The 26,192-nt window shown below is 48.2% G+C and overlaps 1 protein-coding gene across 1 annotated transcript in view; it reads right to left on the bottom strand.

The window, feature by feature from the left end:
- Window positions 1-10,123: 10,123 nt before the first annotated feature.
- LOC144805401 (uncharacterized) overlaps window positions 10,124-26,192 on the bottom strand; it is a 51,764-nt gene continuing 35,695 nt past the window's right edge. The window contains exon 4 of the mRNA XM_078671963.1: window positions 10,124-21,637. Within this exon, the coding sequence (XP_078528089.1) occupies window positions 18,534-20,171 (1,638 nt within the window). The 5' untranslated portion in view covers window positions 20,172-21,637 and the 3' untranslated portion in view covers window positions 10,124-18,533. The remainder of the gene's footprint in view (window positions 21,638-26,192) is intronic.

Genomic DNA, 26,192 nt, shown 5'->3' with positions numbered 1-26,192 from the left:
CAGAGAATGTTTGAAGAGGTTTAGTCGATTATCACAACTAAAACAGCATCAGAGAACACACACTAGGGAAAAACCATATCATTGCCATGAATCTAGAAGTAGTTTTAGTGAATCATCAACATTAAGAAAATATCAGCGAATACACACTGTAAAAACCATTCAAGTGCAAGGAATGTGACAATGGATATATATATATATATATCCAGGTCCAAAACGGCATCAGAAAACACGCACAGGAATCATTCAAGTGCAGTGAATGTTGAAGTAGGTTTTATGAATATTCAATATTAAGTATTGATCAGCGAACACACACGGGAAAAGCCATGTCATTGAAGTAAATGTGTGAAGCTCTTTTGTCAACTTTCAAAGCTACAAAGACGTCAGCCTCTCTTCAGAAGAGTGCAGGATCAATAATGACGGTTGCAGAGCTAAAGCTGTGTGATAGCCAGGCGAGCACACTTCAGAAGAGTATAGCATCAATAATGAAGGTCACAGAGCTGCAGCTGTGTGATAGCCAGGCCGAGCACACTTCAGAAGAGTGCAGGATCAATAATTAAGGTTGCAGAGCTGCAACTGTGTGATAGCCAGGCCGAGCACACTTTAGAAGAGTGCAGGATCAATAATCAGGGTCACAGAGCTGCAGCTGTGTGATAGCCATGCCGAGTACTTCACTTCAGAGAGTGCAGGATCAATAATGAAGGTCACAGAGCTGCAGCTGTGTGATAGCCAGGCCGAGCACACTTCAAAGAGAGCAGGATCAATAATGAAGGTCGCAGAACTGCAGCTGTGTGATAGCCAGGCCCAGCACTCTTCAGAAGAGTGCAGGATCAATAATGAAGGTCACAGAGCTGCAGCTGTGTGACAGCCAGGCTGAGTAATTCACTTAAGAAGAGTGCAGGATCAATAATGAAGGTCACAGAGCTGCAGCCGTGTGATAGCCAGGCGAGCACACTTCAGAAGAGTACAGGATCAATACTGAAGGTCACAGAGCTGCAGCTGTGTGATATCCAGGCTCAGCACACAGTGTCAGTTCAGCAGATACAGATTATTAATGAATGTCTCCAACCCTCATGCTGTGTGATGGACAGGGTGAGCACTCTGCTTCTCTTCAGGAAAGTGAGGAATCATTTATAAATGTCACTGAGCCGCCTGTTGTGTTATAGTCAGGCTGAGCATAAGACTTTTCTGCAGAACAGTAGGGGATCATTAACAAAAGTCACAGAGCCTCACACTATTTGATAGCCAGGCAAAATCACCATTTTACATTCTTGGAGGACAAGTCCTAGATGGCTAATGGAGCCGCACTTTGAAATGATTGTTCCACTAAAGAAATGAAAAAAAGATTGATTGCACAAAAGTAATATATAGCTAGAACCAATCACAATGCTATAAAACGTACACAATAATTACTAGATTTTACATGTTAAAAAGAAATGCATGTTGTTTCATATGTAATAGAATAAAAAAATTCTTTTGATTTTGACATTTGACTGCTGATTTTAAAGAAATGAGATTGCTCCCCTAAACTCAATATAATTTGTGCTGTCAGCATGTAGTCTGGCGGAGGTGGTATTAGAAGGGGGTCCTGTCTCGACAGTGTGACTGCTATCAGCAGGGAGTCTGTCAGAGGTGGCATTAGAAGGGTGCCCTGTCTCGACAGTGTGACTGATGACAGCAGGGAGTCTGGCACAGGTGGCATTAGAAGGTGGTCCTGTCTCGAAGGTGTGACTGCTGTCAGCAGGTAGTCTGATAGAGGTTGCATTAGAAGGGGTTCCTGCCTCGTCAGTGTGACTTCTTTCAGAACGGCTCTGCTTTTGGCGTTCACATGACTGACAAGGTTTCTTTGAGATGGGACTAGCTCTCCTGTGTTGATGGAGAGAGAAGTGCTACTTGTGATACAAAGACATGGGCTTCACTTCTTTTAATTCAGTCATTTTTGTCAAACCAATGTATCATTTTTTTGGAAAGTTGAAACTATGTCTGTGGCTTGGCACTCCCCTTTTTAATAATTAATAAAAAAGCCATAAAATGATCAGTACTTGTTAAGGCTAGTGTGCGTAAGTACATTGTGGTAAAAACTGTACCAACCACCAAAGCTTATCTTCTAGGGCTTAAAAGCGTCCATGATCGTTTTCTATTGACCCGGTTTTGGCTCAACCTCTTCCATTACCTCATGGCACACACTTGCGGCTCCCACAGAGGCCTGTGCCTCATGCCCTGTGGCTGCAACCGTGAGTCTCCTCAGGACATGACGCACTTTTTCTTGTTTCGTAGTTTTTATGCTGTCCCTAGAAAGTTATTTATTATTCCCATTCTCAAACAAGCATTGGAAATGCAATAGGGCTCGCATTAGGAAAGTTTGAGATATTGGTGTTATAAATGATTTTTTTTTTAATTTATGTTATTTTTTAAAATAGCTAAATTAATAGCTTTGTCATTTACAATGCCAATAGTTATAACTTTCGCAAACACCTATAGCATTTGTAATGCAACATGTTTTGTATTTACGTGACTTAGATGTATTGATATTACAAAGAATTTTTTAAAATAATTAATACTTAAATAATTTATTTAATTTGTAATGGCAATAGCTTAAACCTTTGTAAATAACTTTTGTAAAGATTATGTTCAGTGTTTTTTATTGTGACGAAAATCCAAGAACAGAAGTGAAATATTAACATCTTTTTGTGATTTGTAATAAAGCACGAAAGCTTGAAACATTGAAAGAACATATTTGAACCAGTGATGCTGTGGTGGTGCTGAGTGATGCTGTGGTTGTGCTGAGTGATGCTGTGGTTGCGCTGAGTGGTGTGTGCATCGGTGGAGCTTAGTGGGTGCATTGGTGGAGCTGTGTGGTGGGTGCATTGGTGGAGCTTAGTTGGAGCATCGGTGGAGCTGTGTGGTGGGTGCATCGGTGGAGCTGTGTGCCTCGGTGGAGCTGTGTGGTGGGTGCATCGGTGGAGCTGTGTAGGTGGAGCTGTGTGATGGGTGCCTCGGTGGAGCTGTGTGGTGGGTGCATAGATGGAGCTGTGCGGTGGGTGCATCGTTGGAGCTGTGTGGTAGGTGCCTCGGTGGAGCTGTGTGGTGGGTGCGTTGGTGGAGCTGTGTGGTGGGGGCATCTGTGGAGCTCGGTGGTGGGTGCATCGGTGGAGCTGTGTCGGTGGAGCTGTGTGGTGGTTGCATCAGTGGAGCTGGGTGGTGGGTGCATCGGTGGAGCTGTGTCGGTGGAGCTGTGTGGTGGGTGCATCGGTGGAGCTGGGTGGTGGGTGCATCAGTGGAGCTGTGTGGTGAGTGCATCGGTGGAGCTGGGTGGTGGGTGCATCGGTGGAGCTGGGTGGTGGGTGCATCGGTGGAGCTGGGTGGTGGGTGCATCTGTGGAGCTGTGTGGTGGGTGCATCTGTGGAGCTGTGTGGTGGGTGCATCTGTGAAGCTGTGTGGTGGGTGCCTCTGTGGAGCTGTGTGGTGGGTGCATCGGTGGAGCTGTGTGGTGGGTGCATCGGTGGAGCTGTATGGTGGGTGCATCGGTGGAGCTGTGTGGTGGGTGCCTCGGTGGAGCTTTGTGGTGGGTGCCTCGGTGGAGCTGTGTGGTGGGTGCCTTGGTGGAGCTGTATGGTGGGTGCCTCGTGGAGCTGTGTGGTGGGTGCCTCGGTGGAGCTGTGTGATGGGTGCCTCGGTGGAGCTGTGTGGTGGGTGCATCGGTGGAGCTGTGTCGGTGGAGCTGTGTGGTGGCTGCATCGGAGGAGCTGTGTGGTGGGTGCCTTGGTGGAGCTGTATGGTGGGTGCATCGGTGGAGCTGTGTGGTGGGTGCCTCGGTGGAGCTGTGTGGTGGGTGCCTCAGTTGAGCTGTGTGGTGGGTGCCTCGGTGGAGCTGTATGGTGGGTGCCTCGGTGGAGCTGTGTGGTGGGTGCATCGGTGGAGCTGTGTCGGTGGAGCTGTGTGGTGGGTGCATCGGTGGAGCTGTGTGGTGGGTGCATCGGTGGAGCTGTGTGGTGGGTGCATCGGTGGAGCTGTGTGGTGGGTGCATCGGTGGAGCTGTGTGGTGGGTGCATCAGTGGAGCTGTATGGTGGGTGCCTCGGTGTCCTGGTATCTGACTACAGAGTTCGTTGCGGTGCATCAGTGGAGCTGTGTGGTGGGTCGTTCGGTGGAGCTGTGTGGTGGGTGCCTCGGTGGAGCTGTGTGGTGGGTGCATTGGTGGAGCTGTGTGGTGGGTGCATCGGTGGAGCTGTGTGGTGGGTGCATCGGTGGAGCTGTGTGGTGGGTGCATCGGTGGAGCTGTGTGGTGGGTGCATCAGTGGAGCTGTATGGTGGGTGCCTCGGTGTCCTGGTATGTGACTACAGAGTTCGTTGCGGTGCATCGGTGGAGCTGTGTGGTGGGTCGTTCGGTGGAGCTGTGTGGTGGGTGCCTCGGTGGAGCTGTGTGGTGGGTGCATTGGTGGAGCTGTGTGGTGGGTGCATCGGTAGAGCTGTGTAGGTGGAGCTGTGTGATGGGTGCATCGGTGGAGCTGTGTGGTGGGTGCATTGGTGGAGCTGTGTGGTGGGTGCATTGGGGGAGCTGTATGGTGGGTGCCTCGGTGGAGCTGTGTGGTGGGTGCATCGGTTGAGCTGTGTGGTGGGTGCATCGGTGGAGCTGTGTCGGTGGAGCTGTGTGGTGGGTGCATCGGTGGAGCTGGGTGGTGGGTGCATCAGTGGAGCTGTATGGTGGGTGCCTCGGTGTCCTGGTATCTGACTACAGAGTTCGTTGCGGTGCATCAGTGGAGCTGTGTGGTGGGTCGTTCGGTGGAGCTGTGTGGTGGGTGCCTCGGTGGAGCTGTGTGGTGGGTGCATTGGTGGAGCTGTGTGGTGGGTGCATCGGTGGAGCTGTGTGGTGGGTGCATCGGTGGAGCTGTGTGGTGGGTGCATCGGTGGAGCTGTGTGGTGGGTGCATCAGTGGAGCTGTATGGTGGGTGCCTCGGTGTCCTGGTATGTGACTACAGAGTTCGTTGCGGTGCATCGGTGGAGCTGTGTGGTGGGTCGTTCGGTGGAGCTGTGTGGTGGGTGCCTCGGTGGAGCTGTGTGGTGGGTGCATTGGTGGAGCTGTGTGGTGGGTGCATCGGTAGAGCTGTGTAGGTGGAGCTGTGTGATGGGTGCATCGGTGGAGCTGTGTGGTGGGTGCATTGGTGGAGCTGTGTGGTGGGTGCATTGGGGGAGCTGTATGGTGGGTGCCTCGGTGGAGCTGTGTGGTGGGTGCATCGGTTGAGCTGTGTGGTGGGTGCATCGGTGGAGCTGTGTCGGTGGAGCTGTGTGGTGGGTGCATCGGTGGAGCTGGGTGGTGGGTGCATCAGTGGAGCTGTGTCAGTGGAGCTGTGTGGTGGCTGCATCGGTAGAGCTGTGTGGTGGGTCGTTCGGTGGAGCTGTGTGGTGGGTGCCTCGGTGGAGCTGTGTGGTGGGTACATCGGTGGAGCTGTGTGGTGGGTGCATCGGTGGAGCTGTGTGGTGGGTGCATCAGTGGAGCTGTGTGGTGGGTGCATCGGTGTCCTGGTATCTGACTACAGAGTTCGTTATGGTGCATCGGTGGAGCTGTGTGGTGGGTGTATTGGTGGAGCTGTGTGGTGGGTGCATCAGTGGAGCTGTATGGTGGGTGCCTCGGTGTCCTGGTATCGGACTACAGAGTTCGTTACGGTGCATCGGTGGAGCTGTGTGGTGGGTGCCTTGGTGGAGCTGTGTGGTGGGTGCCTCGGTGGAGCTGTGTGGTGGGTGCATCGGTGGAGCTGTGTAGGTGAAGCTGTGTGGTGGGTGCATCGGTGGAGCTGTGTGGTGGGTGCATTGGTGGAGCTGTGTGGTGGCTGCATCGGTGGAGCTGTGTGGTGGGTGCCTCGGTGGAGCTGTATGGTGGGTGCATCAGTGGAGCTGGGTGGTGGATGCATCGGTGGAGCTGGGTGGTGGGTGCATCTGTGGAGCTGTGTGGTGGGTGCATCTGTGGAGCTGTGTGGTGGGTGCCTCGGTGGAGCTGTGTGGTGGGTGCTTTGGTGGAGCTGTGTGGTGGGTGCCTCAGTTGAGCTGTGTGGTGGGTGCCTCGGTGGAGCTGTATGGTGGGTGCCTCGGTGGAGCTGTATGGTGGGTGCATCAGTGGAGCTGGGTGGTGGATGCATCGGTGGAGCTGGGTGGTGGGTGCATCTGTGGAGCTGTGTGGTGGGTGCATCTGTGGAGCTGTGTGGTGGGTGCCTCGGTGGAGCTGTGTGGTGGGTGCCTCGGTGGAGCTGTGTGGTGGGTGCCTCAGTTGAGCTGTGTGGTGGGTGCCTCGGTGGAGCTGTATGGTGGGTACCTCGGTGGAGCTGTGTGGTGGGTGCATCGGGGGAGCTGTGTCGGTGGAGCTGTGTGGTGGGTGCATCGGTGGAGCTGTGTGGTGGGTGCATCGGTGGAGCTGTGTGGTGGGTGCATCGGTGGAGCTGTGTGGTGGGTGCATCAGTGGAGCTGTATGGTGGGTGCCTCGGTGTCCTGGTATCTGACTACAGAGTTCGTTGCGGTGCATCGGTGGAGCTGTGTGGTGGGTCGTTCGGTGGAGCTGTGTGGTGGGTGCCTCGGTGGAGCTGTGTGGTGGGTGCATTGGTGGAGCTGTGTGGTGGGTGCATCGGTGGAGCTGTGTAGGTGGAGCTGTGTGATGGGTGCATCGGTGGAGCTGTGTGGTGGGTGCATTGGTGGAGCTGTGTGGTGGGTGCATTGGTGGAGCTGTGTGGTGGGTGCATCGGTTGAGCTGTGTGGTGGGTGCATCGGTGGAGCTGTGTCGGTGGAGCTGTGTGGTGGGTGCATCGGTGGAGCTGGGTGGTGGGTGCATCAGTGGAGCTGTGTCAGTGGAGCTGTGTGGTGGCTGCATCGGTAGAGCTGTGTGGTGGGTCATTTGGTGGAGCTGTGTGGTGGGTGCCTCGGTGGAGCTGTGTGGTGGGTGCATCGGTGGAGCTGTGTGGTGGGTGCATCAGTGGAGCTGTGTGGTGGGTGTCCTGGTATCTGACTACAGAGTTTGTTATGGTGCATCGGTGGAGCTGTGTGGTGGGTGTATTGGTGGAGCTGTGTGGTGGGTCATTCGGTGGAGCTGTGTGGTGGGTGCCTCGGTGGAGCTGTGTGGTGGGTCGTTCGGTGGAGCTGTGTGGTGGGTCGTTCGGTGGAGCTGTGTGGTGGGTGCATTGGTGGAGCTGTGTGGTGGGTGCATCGGTGGAGCTGTGTAGGTGGAGCTGTGCGATGAGTGCATCGGTGGAGCTGTGTGGTGGGTGCATTGGTGGAGCTGTGTGGTGGGTGCATTGGTGGAGCTGTGTGGTGGGTGCATCGGTTGAGCTGTGTGGTGGGTGCATCGGTGGAGCTGGGTGGTGGGTGCATCAGTGGAGCTGTGTCAGTGGAGCTGTGTGGTGGCTGCATCGGTAGAGCTGTGTGGTGGGTCGTTCGGTGGAGCTGTGTGGTGGGTGCCTCGGTGGAGCTGTGTGGTGGGTGCATCGGTGAAGCTGTGTGGTGGGTGCATCAGTGGAGCTGTGTGGTGGGTGCATCAGTGGAGCTGTGTGGTGGGTGTCCTGGTATCTGACTACAGAATTCGTTATGGTGCATCGGTGGAGCTGTGTGGTGGGTGTATTGGTGGAGCTGTGTGGTGGGTCATTCGGTGGAGCTGTGTGGTGGGTGCCTCGGTGGAGCTTTGTGGTGGGTCGTTCGGTGGAGCTGTGTGGTGGGTCCCTCGGTGGAGCTGTGTGGTGGGTGCATGCATTGGTGGAGCTGTGTGGTGGGTGCATCGGTGGAGCTGTGTAGGTGGAGCTGTGTGATGAGTGCATCGGTGGAGCTGTGTGGTGGGTGCATTGGTGGAGCTGTGTGGTGGGTGCATTGGTGGAGCTGTGTGGTGGGTGCATCGGTTGAGCTGTGTGGTGGGTGCATCGGTGGAGCTGTGTCGGTGGAGCTGTGTGGTGGGTGCATCGGTGGAGCTGGGTGGTGGGTGCATCAGTGGAGCTGTGTCAGTGGAGCTGTGTGGTGGCTGCATCGGTAGAGCTGTGTGGTGGGTCGTTCGGTGGAGCTGTGTGGTGGGTGCCTCGGTGGAGCTGTGTGGTGGGTGCATCGGTGGAGCTGTGTGGTGGGTGCATCAGTGGAGCTGTGTGGTGGGTGTCCTGGTATCTGACTACAGAGTTCGTTATGGTGCATCGGTGGAGCTGTGTGGTGGGTGTATTGGTGGAGCTGTGTGGTGGGTCATTCGGTGGAGCTGTGTGGTGGGTGCCTCGGTGGAACTGTGTGGTGGGTGCCTCGGTGGAGCTGTGTGGTGGGTGCATCGGTGGAGCTGTGTAGGTGGAGCTGTGTGGTGGGTGCATCGGTGGAGCTGTGTGGTGGGTGCATTGGTGGAGCTGTGTGGTGGCTGCATCGGTGGAGCTGTATGGTGGGTGCCTCGGTGGAGCTGTGTGATGGGTGCATCGGTGGAGCTGTGTGGTGGGTGCATCGGTGGAGCTGTGTGGTGGGTGCATCGGTGGAGCTGTGTGGTGGGTGCATCTGTGGAGATGTGTGGTGGGTGCAGCTGTGGAGCTGTGTGGTGGGTGCCTCGGTGGAGCTGTGTGGTGGGTGCATCGGTGGAGCTGTATGGTGGGTGCCTCGGTGGAGCTGTGTGGTGGGTGCCTCGGTGGAGCTGTGTGGTGGGTGCATCGGTGGAGCTGTGTGGTGGGTGCCTCGGTGGAGCTGTGTGGTGGGTGCCTCGGTGGAGCTGTGTGGTGGGTGCCTCGGTGGAGCTGTGTGGTGGGTGCATCGGCGGAGCTGTGTGGTGGGTGCATCGGCGGAGCTGTGTGGTGGGTGCATCGGTGGAGCTGTGTGGTGGGTGCATCGGTGGAGCTGTGTCGGTGGAGCGGTGTGGTGGCTGCATCGGTGGAGCTGTGTGGTGGCTGCATCGGTGGAGCTGTGTGGTGGGTGCCTTGGTGGAGCTGTATGGTGGGTGCCTTGGTGGAGCTGAGTGGTGGGTGCATCGGTGGAGCTGTGTCGGTGGAGCTGTGTGGTGGTTGCATCGGTGGAGCTGTGTGGTGGGTGCATCGGTGGAGCTGTGTGGTGGGTGCATCGGTGGAGCTGTTTGGTGGGTGCATCGGTGGAGCTGTGTGGTGGGTGCATCAGTGGAGCTTTATTGTGGGTGCCTCGGTGTCCTGGTATCTGACTACAGAGTTTGTTACGGTGCATCGGTGGAGCTGTGTGGTGGGTCGTTCGGTGGAGCTGTGTGGTGGGTGCCTCGGTGGAGCTGTGTGGTGGGTGCCTCGGTGGAGCTGTGTGGTGGGGGCCTCAGTGGAGCTGTGTGGTGGGTGCATCGGTGGAGATGTGTAGGTGGAGCTGTGTGGTGGGTGCATCGGTGGAGCTGTGTGGTGGGTGCATTGGTGGAGCTGTGTGGTGGGTTCCTTGGTGGAGCTGTGTGGTGGGTGCCTCGGTGGAGCTGTGGTGGGTGCATCGGTTGAGCTGTGTGGTGGGTGCATCAGTGGAGCTGTGTCGGTGGAGCTGTGTGGAGGGTGCTTCGGTGGAGCTGTGTGGTGGGTGCATCGGTGGAGCTGTGGTGGCTGCATCGGTAGAGCTGTGTGATGGGTGCATCGGTGGAGCTGTGTGGTGGGTCGTTCGGTGATTTGGTGGTTACCTGTAATGCAAACTTGAACTGACGGTATTATTAATCCAAATAGCTACCAATCTGGCCATAGTGAATGGTGGTATACGGAACCTTGCCAGAATGTAGGGTGTGGAATATGTACCTTAACTGAAAATATATGTTGCAAAGACAACTGCTGTAAAATTAGATGTGGTGGGACACTCCCAAAACAGAGAAAAGGTTTTTGCTCCGAATGTTGGCATCACCTCAATCAAGCTCAAATTGTGTTGTCAAAGATTATGATTTTCAGTTTGGTATAAATCACAGTCCAAACTTACCACAACGTCCTTGGTGAAATGCGAAACACGGAAACTGCTTGTGGCATTCCTTGGATAAGGGGCGTGACGTAGTATGCAGCCATCTAAAAAAAATATCTTCTTACACAAGAAGTAATTTGAAGACATGCTTTACTCCCTTGCCTAATAGGAACAGGCACTTAATCAGCTACAAAAACCAAGACGGCGGACATTACCGTTAAAAGCTGGATAAGAAGGCAGCCATATTTGCACCGGGTCTTTAGAAGAAAAGGTTTATTGCTCCTATTTGAGTGTACCTAGTAATAGAAATGCTACGTTTTCCCAAGGACAGTGCTGAAGTGAAAAGCGGACTTCTGTGCCCATGTAATGTGACCTCTGTACAGACATGCATGCATGTTTTTTCTGTGCTTTCTTGAAAGGACCTTGGAGCACGTTTATTAATTAGGCCCTATTACGAACAGTGGGTCACTTAATTTATGCGAGCCTTTATAATAAACCTACTGGTGCAGAAAAAAATAAAATGTAAACGCTCGGCAGGAAAGACTTGCGGCCGCGAAATGAAAGTAAAAAAAAAACACGGCCGCGAAATGAAAGCTTTTGATGCACCAGGGGGGCGGAGCGAATACCTTTGAAGAGCTGCTGCTGGTGGCACCAAGCTGGGGAACAGATGGCTGGCTTTGATGTGCACGCGCTTCACGGGCACATCATCAAATCGCCAGTTTAGTTAAACTCTGGTTAGGCCGCTATATGGCTCGACCTCTGAATGCGCAAGCGCATTGCAGAGGTCGAGCCCTAAAAAGCGGTTTTTAGGAGGGTGAGAGCAGCTCATATCTTTTTACAACTGCTCTCTAATGACACTGTTTTGAATACGCTTTACTTTTTACGGGTCGCTGTTAGACTCTGGTCAAGCTGCGATTAACTTCTGTACTGTAATTCATGAATTTCTATCTTGTGTTCTGATTAACTTGGACATGTTATATTTGTCAATCTGTAACTTGAAAGATGTTTTATCATTTTATACATGACTTTTATGGTTTTCTTTTATAAAACCGAATAAAGTTTGTTGATAATAATCACTAGGGGATTCATTTACAGGGTCGCATGGTATCCCTCACAATAACTCCAGGAGTCACAGTCCACACAATGTACATGCTTTGTTCCCCCTACTTCCAACCTTACATGTACCCCTAATCACCTGTTCAAACCTCTCCCTGCTGATGCCAATGTGGTCCTCCGTCATCCCACAGACAATATTTTTGGCCCCTTTGAAAGTGCCCATACAATAAAAATGCTGCAGTTGTAAATACATATCAACTACCATTTGTTGCATTTGAAACATGTTATTGAATAATAAAACCTAATAAACATAAGCTGATTATTAAAGCAAAACAAAACATCAGTTGCCATACACATAAGAGACAAAAGTAGTACATAAAAATCAACTACTGTAACACAGCAAAGTTATGTAGAGCACAATTCCTAATTTCAGGCATCTTTAAAGTTCAACGATAGAAACGTTCATAAAGAACAGGAAAGGAAACAAAGAAGGTGGGATACAGTGGTTTCATTAATGTAATGCTTCCTACATATAGAAAAACAAATACTATTATTTTCCTTAAGCAATAAAGTCCGCACATTCAAATACTAAGAGAAATATATTGAACAATAAACATTTCATGTGCAATTAGAATTCAATTTGAATATTTTAACCTCCTCAGTATTATTTGACTCATGATTACAACCTGAAGGCTTTCTGGGAAGGAACCGCCTCATGGGGTTCAAAATCACAAATTTTCCAACAAGAGGATTCAAATGATAAACTTAAATTTCAATTCAATTTATTGATTTAGGCCTTTTTGGAGATCAACAATTTTAAATATATACACAATCCATACACTTTTGTAAATTTTTCACCTAAACTTTAATTCAATCCACTTTCTGATTAAATACTGCCTATTCCAGCAAGCATCACAGGACCACTTGTTATGTTATCTTCCTATTTAGTGATAATGTTTTGAATGATTTTGAGGGAGGAGATTATCCCGGTCTGGCTATAACTGTTTAATGGGATCTTAGAAGGTACATCTCGCCTGTCTGACTCTTGGAGTGATGCAGTTATTGCACTGATTTTAAAGCCAGGGAAGAACCCAACTCAATGTCAGTCATACCGGCCAATTTCTTTGCTAAATGTTGACTATAAAGTATTTGCTGGAATTCTGTATGCCCAACTTAGCAAAGTTGTTGGGCCAATAATTCACATGGATCAAAAGGGTTTCTTGCCAGGCCGGCAGAAGTCCGATTTAATACATAGCTTAATTGGGTCGATTGACTTGGCTTCGTCGCAGGGTCTCCCTCTATCAATCATTACCGTTGATGCAGCCAAGGCCTTTGACCCGGTGAATTGGCACCTTCTGGATAGGGTTCTTAAGGTCTTTGGTTTTGCCGGTAGTTTTAGGGAAGTGTCGAAAGAAATATAGAAATCCCCTCGGGCCCAGATTCTGGTTAATGTCAATCTCTCCCCTGTAGTTAAGATAGGGCATGGAACAAGGCAGGGCTGCCCGATTTCCCCCCATCTTATTTGATTTATATATAGAGCCGCTAGCCCAGAGCATAAGGCTGAATCAGAAGATTGTCCCTTTTTAAATAAATGGGTTTGTACGAAAGTTAGCACTGTATGCTGACGACCTGATCCTTCTATCATCCAATGTCAGCACTACAATTTCAGAGCTTGAAGCTGAACCCCAAACTTTTGGAAGCCTGGCAGGTTATGAGATATACAATGAGAAAACCAAGGTTATGGCCAGGATCATAACCAATCAGGAGGGGAATTTTGCTAAAGAACTTAGATACTTAGGAGTTATAATATCTCAGGACCCCGCCCTAATCCCCAAGATTAATCAAATAGAGTTTCAAAAGAGGTCAATGTCCTACTAAAACGATGGCAGAGCATCCCACTATCATTGTATGGGCGAGTTAATCTCATCAAGATGTGTGTCCTCCCAAAATACGCTTATCTTTTTGACAACATTTATTTAGAATTCGGAAAATCTGATATTTTTAAAATTCAAGGCAACAGAGGGAGGGATGGGGGAGCCTGGGCAAGGGAGTTGGGGGGGATGAGGGGAGGGGAGACTTGGGGTTAGTTCTTACATATAAATGACTTATTGAATTGCTTGCAATGTGATTGTTGATCTCATGCTCACAGTCTTTCCGGGTTTTCGGAACACTGTATGTCTTATGTAATTTTTTAACAGCTCAATAAAATTCTGTTCTGAAAAAAAATCCAAGGCAAGATATCTTCCTTTATCTGGGCAAGTAAAGCGATCTGGTTATCCTGGAAGAAATTAAGGCGCAAACTCCAGCGAGGGGGGTGGCCCTACTAGGCTTCCAGCTGTACTGTTGGGCTTATCAACTAAAGAGCTGTAGAATGCTATTGTTCTCTCCGGACAGTTCGCTGATAGGCTGCATGTTTAAAGCCATGTTAGTAGGGGAAGAGGAGCTAGGTTTCATGAACAAGTTCGATTCTCGTAAATTCTTGAAAAAAAATGTGTTTAAAGACTATGCGTTCGGCGGCTAGGTCGAGATCGGACTTTCGAAATTGTTTAGGACTATCCTATTATAGTGATTGGGCACCAGTTTGGGATATCCTGGTACAGCGGAGTGTATTTTGGACTCTCTTGCTTACCCACTAAAAGAGGCAGGAGTTGTATATTGGAAAGACATTGTACTGGGTGACAAATGCCATTCCTGGGAATACTGGAACCATATTACTAACTGTACTTTGTCCAGGTTCAAGTTTTATCAGCTCTCGTCCTGCTGTAGGAAGCAAAGCTGGCCACTTATAGAGGATAGCAGTATGGAAAGCGTACTACAGGATCTAGTTCCTAGGGAAAAAAAAGGGGGCGCAATGGTATAACCATCTTTTGGCAGCTACAGACAGAAAGATGGATCAACTATACAGAATCTGGGAGAACTACTTGCCGAGCGAGGAGTTGGAAACTTTATGGCAAGTATCTCTAGATACTCTTTACCCCCTGATTAAATCTGCTGCACTGAGAAAAAAAAACTTTTTTACACTCCATAGAATCTATTGGTCTCCCCTTAAGTTATCCAAGATAAAGGGAGGTGGAGAAGCCAGCTGTATGAGATGCGGCCTTCAGAATGCAGATGATGTCCATGTATTCGCGTCCTGTTTCAAGATACAAGAATTTTTGACAAATGTGGGTAAGACTATCTCTAGAGCCCTGGGTCGCATCGTTGAGGTAAGCCCAACTCTTATACTATTTGGTTTTACTCCTGCACTGGGGGGAGCTTCAGACCCGATAGGGCCCCAACAAAAACTGGTGTTTTACTTAATTTTGCTGGCTAGGAGGGAGATTTGAAGAGCATGGCGCCAGACGACATCTCCTACTTGGAATGCTTGGTGGAGTTCTGTTAGAACCAATAGGATCAAGCCTGCATTAATCTCCTCTATCCACAATGGATCTGATCTTTTCAGTTACTGCCGATAAGGTCGACTCTATACAGTAGTAGGGTCTGAACTCATGTCGAGCAGGATATTTTCAAAGAAGGTGGTGATTACCTGATTCATGTCCTTTTCTAAAATGTTAGCAGGAAGTGGAAGGACCAATTTGGATCTGTAGTTCTTTCCATCTGAGGGATCGAGGGAAAGAGTCTTTAGAAGTGGCAAAATCAATGTCTTTTTCCAAGCATCTGGAAAACCTTTTTCCAAGCATCTGGAAACAAGCCAGACTTGAGCACCATTTTAATAACAAAGTGAGATGAGCAGAAATGGTAGCTGAAACTACTGAATGGAGGGTAAGAATCTGCAGGGCTCCAAATTTCATAGTGTTGATAAGATTAGAGACTTTCTCTTCAGAAAGTGGGGTGAATGTACTTATTACCAGGAAATGGAAAGTTAGTTTATTCACCGTACGTTACTCCACTGTATCTGTCCCTGAAGATTATCTGGTTTTATCTTAAAATTCAGGAATATTTTATTTACTTTGGAAAATAGAATTCGGTTAGTTCATCACAGCTTTTCGGCTGGGAGTTGCTAAGTTTTTATAACCAAAGGATGAAAGTGATTTAACTGTGTTGAACAACAGGCTGTAACTCTTCCTCCAACATTGCTGTTGGTGCCTACATTTTCTTTTACATTTCTTGAGATCATAGGAGTACCATGGCGCGGAAGGCGCAGACAGATGGTTAGTCTTCAATCTAAAAGGCCCTACTTGACAAACTGTCTGGTAACAATGTGCAAGATCATTAGCCTTAAGTAGCTCAAGACTTTCACTGATCAGAAGTGGCTCTCACTTCAGAAAAGGTTGAAGACCCCTGTTGTAAACACTTAATATCCCCAAAATAAAATAATTGATGAATGCAAAACAGCAGGCAGACCTTTTATTGGCCCATTGGCGAGCGCTGGCTCAATGCAAGGACGAGGTAGCATTCACTGGCATTTTTATGAAAAGTGCAGGCTTGTTACAAAACTGGCGATTTTTTTTTGCACATCGCTATATCCAGGAGGGTCTGAATGACAATGCTCCCAAATATATTCATGCCGTGTGGGAAACAGTGGCCTAAACTCTGCCGACGAACACAAGCTATTCAGGATAGATGTGTTGCAGCAAAGTTTGTACTATGTTGTGACTTGGACACAGCCAATTGCTTTGGTCAGGCGATTGACATGAGTGTGGAACTTCGGTGCATTGCCTGGATTAGATCTATATGCTTCTCTAAAGATACCCAAGCATCGTTAATGGACAAGCTATTCGATGGCTCTCACCTTTTAAGCAAGAAAGCGGACTAGGCCCCACACAGATTCCTTGGGTCTGTCTGCCTCCGCCACGCAATTTCATCACAAATCTCGTCCCCTTTTGGCTACAGTAGGGTTTTGCAACACTGCCAGCGCCAGACCCTGCTGCAAACACAGCAGGTCTCCCAGTTCTTTCATGGCCATGGCACACAAAGGCAACGTCCAGGACATCATGCCACTGAGTGACCTGCTGCTACAGCTGGCACAGCTGCAAAACCTCTTCGTGTCCTTCCAGACACCGACTCGCCCTATTGTAGGAAGCATCCAACATTTTCTCCAGTGAATTAGATTATGCCAGTGGCAGACCCCTCTCCCTATTCCACCCAGACTTAACAGTGGTGACGGATGTATCACGTCTGGGATGGGAAGGCCATATGGGAGACAGAGATTAGGGAACCCTCATCACCGGCAGAGACCAAACTCCACATCAAGCTGTTGGAGTTGGGAGCATTTCACTTGGCGGTGAAGGTCTTCCTGCCCACCATCACAGGAGGGTGGGTGCAGTTTCTCACAGACAAGACAGTCAATGACAGTGGTCTCATCAGGAAATGTCATACTTGAACGTGTTTGACAGCGAGCCCAGGATTCACTGGCTCCCAGGTACGCTGCCCCGAAATACAGAAGAATCCTTACTGGATTGTATTGAATATAGTGTGAGAAGCATATGGGAGAGACGGTGATCTAACGTCCTGATGAGTCCACAGTAATTAACTGGAATGGTTGAAACATTGACTAAACAGGGACTATTTGATATAAATGATGTCTTCTAAGAATCGCCTTTGCTTAACTTGCATTGTACAAAAGCAATTTACAGCCCTGTTTCTGTGAACAAAATGTGGATCGGACTGTTTTATCATCATATCACTTTCATCTTGAGCACTGCGCAGTCATCACTCAACGATTTATATATACCCTTGCTGCTGAGAATACAATTAGAATTTTTGGAAATGAAAAGGCCTCATCTGAATTCTAATCATGATCAAAATGGTGAATTAATATCTGCCCAGGGACTGCATATGTGATACAGACCTGTGAGATAATGAACTCATAGACCTCTTAGTTGTTCACTGTGCGCATGGGAAGTGCTTCTATGCGTCTACGCTTGTTACTTCTGGAGCAGAATGATGTCGACACTGAGCTGCATGATGTCTCCTACTGTGTGCAGCAGGAGTGCTTTAAAGTTTGAGGATCCAGTCTGGCGTGTGGGGATTATTCACACGGTAAGGAATCTTCAGGTAAAGGAGTACCCACCAGAAAGAGCGTTATCGAAGGCAAGTAACTGGTTGGTTATGTTTTCCTGCTGTTGTATATTATCTCATTCTGGGTGGTGAACTCTGCTCGCGGAGTTTTCCGTACTCCGCGGAGCTCGCATAGTTCCTAAAAACTCCGCTCCATGGAGCATAGCAAGGTTTTTTTCGACGCTTGCGCTCTTCAACGTCATGTGCCAGAGCGGGGAAAATCCACCTCCTAATGAGATTTTTCCTTGCTCGCGCCCGCCATGGTCTAGTTGGCGAGCAAAATCAACCTCCTGGGGGGATTTCTCAAAGTGGGTCGTCGGATTTCTCAATGTGAGTGGTCGCGGCAGGTCACAAGCACTCGCGTTGAGAAAACTTACTTCGCATTGACAAAGCTGCTGCTCGAGTAGAAGCAGCTGCACCCTCTTGCGCTGAACATGGTGCCATTCGCGATTATTTTTACAGGGCGGGACAAACACCAGGAGATCAAAATCACCACAAACAGCATGACCCTTACGTACTCCGCTGCTCGCGGAACTACGCGTAGACCGCCAGACTTTTTTTTTCACTGTGCGGAGTTCCTCATTGAGGAACTCTGCATAGGCTTAATCTTATCATGAAAATATAGATATCAGTCATATGTTAAGAATCAATGGTAAGTAGAAACCTTTTGGGTGGAGTAAAATGTAAGGCATTATTATTGTGATTTTTTTGGCAATTATTTGATTTTTGCAAGCACTAACACTTCTCTGTGTAAAGTAAAGACCTTGAGAGTTTTGTAACTTTCAGATATTCAAATTGTGGATTCTGTTGCAATTAAAAATATTTCCAGGCCTGAAATTTCTTTGGAGGTTTCATGCGGGCAGCCTAAGTTATCCTGCAAGAGTTTCTTGATGAATTCTATTGCAACTACAATATGTGCTCTCTCATGTAAAGTCAGGTTGTTAGAAGCTTTTCTGCAACTCAAGATACGCCTTACTTTTCACCTCATGTGGATGCATTTCTCATGTTTAGCGAGATCTCCTTTCTGAGTATAACGTTTCTGGCTTTCCCCTCCTGTATAAGGCTTTAGTCCAGTGTGAATTCTCTCATGTCAAATGACATTGTATTCAAGACTAAACCTTATCTGACATTCATAACACACATAAGGCTTTATTCCCCCGTGTGAGTTCGCTCATGTCAAGTGAGAAGTAATTTGTAACCAAAACGTTGCTTGCATTTCGAGCACTCCTAAGGTTTTTCCCCAGAGTGGGATCTCTCATGAAGCAGAACAGTCTTTCAGATACAAGCTTTTAAGGCATAAGGATTTTCTCTAGTGTGGAGTTTCTCATGGTGAGATAGCGTTTTTCTCTGCAGCTTATCTGGCATTCAGAGCACTCATAAGGTTTTTCATCAGTATGGAGTCGCTTTTGGTTAGTGAGGCTGTGCCAATCAAATAGGAATTTCTGGCATTCACCGCATTGGTAATGTTTTTCCCCTGTGTGCGTCTGCTCATGTAGAGTGAGATTGCGTTTAAAATTGATGCTTTTCTGGCACTTGGAGCACTGAATTATTTTGATGGTGTGTTTTCTTATGGCGCTTCTAACCATCTCTTCCTCTGAATCTTTTCTGACATTTAGAGCACTGATAATTTTTTTTCTCTAGTGTGGATTCTCACATGTTCAGTGAGATGAGATTTTTGGCTGAAACATTTTCGGCATTCGGAGCACTGATAAGGTTTTTCCCCAGTGTGGATTCTTATATGGTAAGTGAGACTGCCTTTGTCACTGAAACATTTCTGGCATTCGGAGCACTGATAAGGTTTTTCCCCAGTGTGGATTATTATATGCTGAGTGAGACTGCTTTTTACACTGAAACATTTCTGGCATTCAGAGCACTGATAAGGTTTTTCCCCAGTGTGGATTCTTATATGCTGAGTGAGATTGATTTTTTCACTGAAACATTTGTGGCATTCAGAGCACTGATAAGGTTTTTCCCCAGTGTGGATTCTTGTATGTTGAGTGAGTCTTATTTTGTCACAGAAACATTTCTGGCATTCAGAGCACTGATAAGGTTTTTCCCCAGTGTGAAATCTCACATGTGCAGTTAGAAGTGATTTAAGTCTGAAATCTTTTGGGCATTCAGAGCACTGATAAGGTTTTTCCCCAGTGTGGATTCTTATATGCTTAGTGAGACTGCATTTGTTTATGAAACATTTCTGACATTCAGAGCACTGATAAGGTTGTTCCCCTGTGTGGGTTTTTATATGCTGCGTGAGAGAGCGTTTTTCACTGAACCATTTCTGGCATTCAGAGCACTGATAACGGTTTTCCCCAGTGTGGATTCTTATGTGCCGTGTGAGAGAGCGTTTTTCACTGAAACATTTCTGGCATTCAGAGCACTGATAACGGTTTTCCCCAGTGTGGATTCTTATGTGCCGTGTGAGACTACTTTTTGTACTGAAACATTGCTGGCATTCAGAGCACTGATAAGGTTTTTCCACAGAGTGGGTAAATGCATGTTGATATAGAGTGGCTTTGAAACTAAACCTTTTCTGGCATTCAGAGCACTGATAAGGTTTTTCCCCAGTGTGGAATCTCAAATGTTCAGTTAGAATAGATTTACGGTTGAAATGTTTTGGGCATTCAGAGCACTGATAATGTTTTTCCCCAGTGTGGATTCTCAAATGTGCAGTTAGAAGTGATTTACGTTTGAAATGTTTTGGGCATTCAGAACACTGATAAGGGTTTTCCCCAGTGTGGACTTTTGTATGTTCAGTGAGTCTGATTTTGTAACTGAAACATTTCTGGCATTCAGAGCACTGATAAGGTTTCTCTCCAGTGTGGGTTCTTATATGCCGAGTGAGACTGCTTTGGTCACTGAAACATTTCTGGCATTCAGAGCACTGAAAAGATTTTTCCCCAATGTGGGTTCTTATATGCCGAGTGAGACTCCTTTGGTCACTGAAACATTTCTGGCATTCAGAGCACTGATAAGGTTTTTCCACAGAGTGGGTTAATGCATGGCGAGATAGGCTCGGTTTGTTACAAAACCTTTTCTGGCATTCAGAGCACTGATAAGGTTTTTCCCCAGAGTGGATTCTCATATGTTCAGTGAGTTTCGATTTACGGCCGAAACTTTTTTGGCATTCAGCGCACTGGTAAGGTTTTTCCCCAGAGTGGGTTAATGCATGTAGATATAGACTCGGTTTGATACTAAACCTTTTCTGGCATTCAGAGCACTGATAAGGTTTTTCCCCAGTGTGCATTCTCATATGCTTAGTAAGATAAGATTTACGCCTGAAACTTTTTTGTCATACTTTGCACGGAGAGTGGTTTTCCCCAGTGTGGATTTTCATATGTTCAGTGAGATAAGATTTACGCCTGAAACTTTTTGGGCATACATTGCACTGAAAGTGGTTTTCCCCAGTGTTCATTCTGTCAAATTCTGTGAGATAAGATTTATGGCTGTATCTTTTTTGGCATATGTAACTTTTTTCCCCAACTTAGGTTATTTTACCTTGATTGAGGCGGTTTTGAACACTGAATTTGTTCTCACAGGTCGTGTTTTTATAAGGTGTATTCCTAGAGTTAATATCTCTATGTTTAGTTTTCTCTTGCTTATATGCCACGGTAAGAGTGAACCCAATTTTAGAGTTGGGCTTGTTTAGATAATGTTTAGCATTTATCTCTAAAAGAAATTGTGTGTAATCTTCTTAACACTTGAATTGAGCAAAATATGTCTGGAAGCAGCCCTGTAACACATGTCGAAATGTTTTTAGTAGATAATAGTCTTTAGGTTATAGCCTATCCAGCAGCAACTTATTTTGTGACTGAAGTTTTTCTCGAATCTATTCGTATAGGTTCTTAGCAATGCAGTGATAAGGTGTTAGTCTGATATTTAATGATTAAACTGATAAGTACCTTTTTGCACTGACGTAACGGCAGTAACTGAAGGCGTTAGAACGTGCACAGTACTATTGTGGATCATTAGTCGCAGAACATCAGTTCCTTTTACCCTTTCTATGTTTGGTGTAAGGTTAAGATTTGTAGTTCTGAAGATGAGGATTTATTTACATTACCTATAGCGCAACTGTGCTCATTTATTCGATTTTTATCTTTAACAGTTTTACATATCACTCATGCACAGCAGATAATGTTGAGGCGATTTACATAGAATTACAGAACAGTACACAATAAAAAGGAAACAATCTGAGATGGTTATGAACACAATAAAGTGGTGAATTTTTAAGGTTTTCGCCAGAGTGAGCAGAGTGGGTCGCGGTTTTCTACCCAGAGGCAGATAGTCTCAAACTTGCGTAACTGGTTAAAAACGGTTGTTGAACAAAGGTGATTTTCCAATCTTTTGGGTGTTAACGTGTCAGCTTCGGAGTCTTCTCTCAGCGTCTTTTCTTTGATGGTTTGCAGGAGAAACTTTTTGTTATAACTTTCTTTTATGCAGTGTGTGCTTCCTCTCTGGAATTACATGATGTTTTATGTGCACGTTATTCTGTGCACAGAAATGGCTTTGCTCTGGGTTAACGAAATACTAAATTAGAGACTTCACTTACAGTATAGTACTTTCCTCAGCTCCCACTTCCTCGCCACACCTAGATTTTGGAAATTGTTTAAACGTAGAATGCTGGATGTCCTTCAGTTTTTCAAAAATAATCCTTCTTATGGCACTGACTTCAGTTGCCTGGTGCTAAATCTTGCTTTCTTCGTCAGTAATTTCAATCACCTATAGTATTAAAATTAAATAGTTAATACATGAAAATTTCCCAAAATATAATTTACAAGCCAAATCAATGCAGAGTTGCAGAATTTTGAAAATGTTGAGCTGTTTTTCAGACAGTGCAGAGTGTAGAATGGTAGCCTGGGAGTACTTGGATGTAGGAGTGAGGATTTATAGAATTTTCAACATTTTATTAAGCTCACAAAGGATACATGCACCCTATGGACTTGTAACATAGAATCCCAAAGGCAGAAATTAAAGTCATATGCACTGGCACCAAACAGATATTTAAAAAAGGATACTATTTATTATTATTTTTTTTTAAAGTTTTTATTGAAAATAACAGACATACAAGAACAACAAAACTTCACAAGGCAAAAAATATAAATAGCACATCATCATGGGTCCATGTGGGCGGAGCTCAAGAAATCAACATATGACAATCGATGAAAACATGAAGAGGGGCAGACGAGGAGACAAACAGCAAATGTATCGGGGATAACAGGTGAACGTCAGGTTAGGGGGACAAAGGCACTTCGGTAGACAAATCGTGTGGGGGAGTACAGATATTACCCCGATATGCATTTCAGATACGACCCCATTGTCTGGGACGTCCCCGGGATAGGTATACAGTCTTCTCTCGAAACATGCACCAATCCATGTTCTCCTTTCACGTGGAAAGGGTAGGCGGCCTATGTGAACCCCAAAGCTGAGCAATGTCCCTTTTGGCGACCATGTTACCAAGGGCCGCCCACCTAGTTTGTGCGGAATTGTAGTCAGTAGGCTCCCAAACATTGAGCAGACAACGCCTGGCTTCGGGCAGCAGGGACACACCCGTAACATTCCTCATGACATCATGTACTCTGGCCCAGTGTCGTACCATCTCCGGGCATTCCCACAATATGTGGAGAAAGGTGCCAGTCATACCACAGCCACGCTTGCACAACCCATCCACAGAAAATCCCATACGAACCAAACCGGGCCCCGTGACATACACTCTGTGCAGTATCTTCAATTGGACAAATCGCAGTCGGGCAGGGATAGCGACCTCTTTAGGCGAAGACAAAGCCGACTGCCAGTCCTTGTCATCTAACTCCAAGCCGTCAGAGCACCATGCGTCTCTAAGGCGAATTAGTAGATCAGCTCTGTTATTAATAAGCTTTTTATAAATTAAGGAGATCGTACTGTCGGGTACATGTCCATCCAGGATGCGGTCTTCCAACGGGGAGGATTCAGGAATATCGGTGCCCACTAGGAACACCGACAACAAAGCATGACGGACCTGAGCGTACCGGAAGAATTCAGTGCCGCCCAGGTCATACTCCAGACGCAGCGCGTCGAAGGACTTGACTGTCCCCTTCGACCACAAGTCACCAACCTTGCTAATGCCAATCATGTCCCATTTATCAAACCCTTTCGTCCGCCACAGAGAACCCAAGCATTCCGAATCGTACAGGGGGGTGGCTCGAGTAAATCTACCACTGCAGCCCAAGGCCGCAGTCGCATCGCGCCACACTCTCACAGCGATCTTAGTGGGACCGGTCAGTGCTCCACGGCGGACCCCAGAGTACAGTGCTCTACTGAAAGACCCTCCCGGAAGGATAAGCCTATCCATGGAAAAAGCCGGGGCCGGGCCCGGAGCGTAGGTCGCATGGTTGATTGCGCTGAGCTGGGACGCCCAGTAATAACGTCTGATGTCTGGGAGGGCTATGCCACCATCAAACCATGGAAGCGTGAGCTTGGAGAGGGCGATACGAGCAGGTCCGTCCCAGACAAGCTGTCTCTGCAAATTTTCCACTTCACGGAAGTAGCTGGAGGGAATAGGATCGAAGGAGTTCTGTAGCGCGTACAAAAAACGGGGCAAAGACATCATTTTAAAGAGCGCCGCTCTGCCAAGGGGCGACAGTGGCAACCTACGCCAGCGAGCTACATCAAGTTTAAGTCGCTGAAGAGGGGGCAACAGATTAAGATCATAGAGCATTACGGGATCCAAGGAAATATAAATCCCCAAGTACTTAAAACCGGTCCTCGCCACCGGGATTGGAAATCTACGCGGCAACGGAGGAAGATCTCCTGCCAAAACGTAGACGCAGGATTTAGCCCAATTGATCACGAGACCGGCGTTCTTGCCGAAGGAAGCAAGCACGTCAAAAAGCACATTGAGGGATTTCTGCGGCGACGTAAGATATAGGAGGATATCGTCTGCGTACAAGGAGACGCGATCCTCGAAATCAGGGGACCATCGAATGTCCCGCATGGACGGTTCCCAACGGAGCCATTCCGCCAACGGTTCAAGAGCGAGAGCAAAGAGCAATGGAGACAACGGACAGCCCTGCCGGGTACCCCGTCCAAGCTCAAAGACGCTAGAGACTCGTCCGTTAACCACTACCTGGGCTAGGGGAGTCTCATAAAGGAGCTTCACCCAGGCTATGAAGCCCGGCCCAAACCCGAATTTCGAGAGGGCCGCCCACAGGTAGGGCCATTCGATCATGTCGAAGGCCATGGTAGCGTCTAGAGAGACCAAAATGGCTGGTTCCGTAAGCGCCCCAACTCTCGCGAGAACTCCGTGTAGTCTACGCAGGTTTAAAGCAGTGTTGCGATGCGGGATAAAGCCGGACTGATCCGGATGGATCAGGTCTCCGATCACAGTGACCAATCTGTTAGCCAGTGTCTTTGCCAATATCTTGGGTTCGGCGTTGAGCAAAGAGATAGGCCTGTAGGAGGTACAGCGGTCCCGAGGCTTACCCTCTTTAGGAATAACAACAATGGTGGCAAGCCGTTGGTCCAAAGGAAGGGAGCCCGACTCCCAGGCCTCTAGAAACATGTCCCTTAAATGAAGCGCAATTTTGTCGGGCTGTAGCTTGTACAGCTCGATAGGCAAACCATTGGGGCCCAGCGCCTTACCCGAACGAAGTGAACGGATCGCCACTGCGATTTCATCCACAGTGAACGGGGAATCCAGGAGGTCCCTATCTAAATCAGAAAGGCGAGGCAAAGCGATATCCCGTAACAATAAACGAGAGTCTTCCTCGTCTCGATCATAGACTGAGGTGTACACAGTCCCAAAGTGGTCCGCAAAGCACTGAACGATCCCAACAGGGTCCGTGACACACTCACCATCAAGTCTCTCCAACACTGGTACAACACGATTCACTCTCTCCTTCTTATCCAACCAAGCCAACAACTTGCCCGCTTTATCACCAACGTCATCCAATCGCCCCTGCTGCTCCCTGTACATCACTTTCGCTGCATCCGTAACAAGAGCCTTGTATTCCGCCTGTTTCAAAGCAAGGGAGTGCAACTTTACGCTAGTTACACCAAGACTGAGATCATCCTCCAAGGCAGCAATCTCGGATTCCACCCGCACCACCTCTCCAGCAGAAGCCTTCTTCGCAGCAGCAATCAGGGATAAGGACTGCCCACGGATCACAGTTTTAAAGGCCTCCCACAACGAGATAGACAATGAGACAGACCCCACATTTTCGTCAAAGTAATTCTCAATGGCTGTAACAAGGCTGGAACGAATCAGGGGGTCATGAAGATACCACGGGTTAATCGGAGCCACTCTACCCTCAATCCCCACACCAACCTCAAAGCGGAGCCACAATGGGGAGTGATCCGAGATTCCCCTAGGAAGCAGACGAAGTTCCCTGATAGCGGTGGACTGAACTGCGGGCAATAAAAAATAGTCAAGCCTGGACAAACTGCCATGGGCCCCAGAGTGGAAAGTGTATTGTAACTGCGTGGGGTGCAGCAACCTCCAAGCATCAACAAGCCCGAAGGTCTCTAACAAGTCGCTAAGCCACATGTGCGCCATAGGCAGGTCTCTAGGTGGATGTCGGTCCAAAGCGCCAGAGACAACAGAATTAAAGTCCCCCCCCCATGATTAGAAGCCCTTCAGGAAGACCCAAAAGGACACCACACAAGTCAGCGAAGGTTAAGGTCTGTAGGCCAGGGGGAACATAGACCGAAAGTATGGACAAGGTCTTCCCCTCCCACCTCCCAGTGAGCATGGCGTAGCGCCCCCTATCATCAAGCTTGATCTCGTCAACAGCAAAAGGGAGGGAAGACCTAAGAAGTATGCCAGCCCCCCTTGACCCAGAAGTAAACCCCGCGTGGGCCACTAGGCGGTAACCACGTCGGTTAAGAGCCTGACAAGCGTTACCTATCAGATGGGTCTCTTGCAAGAGGACTATATCGGGGGAATGCCGCCTAAGGTACCTCAAAACAATACCCCGTTTAATCCTATCTCCCAAACCATTGACGTTCCAGGATAAAAGTCTCAACTCACCGCCCACATCCCCAATGCGTGAAAGGAGCAAGACCCACATAGAACACAAGAATCAATACGACGCCTCGTGAAGAAACAAAAACACACAAACACCCCCCACCCCTAAACTCACCCATGACAAACCCCCCACCCTGCACCCCTGCATAAGACTAAGAAGCCACCCCAACTTGCAGTGTGCCTGTCGCCCCATAGTTAAACTAAACTACGCTAAGAACCCAGGAGGAGGAAGAGTCCCCGTTCACGCCCCGCCACCCCCGGGCCGATCAAGGT

The sequence above is a fragment of the Lissotriton helveticus genome, assembly GCF_964261635.1.
Source record: "Lissotriton helveticus chromosome 1_1 unlocalized genomic scaffold, aLisHel1.1 SUPER_1_unloc_1, whole genome shotgun sequence".
Taxonomy (NCBI): domain Eukaryota; kingdom Metazoa; phylum Chordata; class Amphibia; order Caudata; family Salamandridae; genus Lissotriton; species Lissotriton helveticus.
Note: the sequence above shows the minus strand (reverse complement) of the source record. Positions and strands in the feature narration are given on the sequence as shown.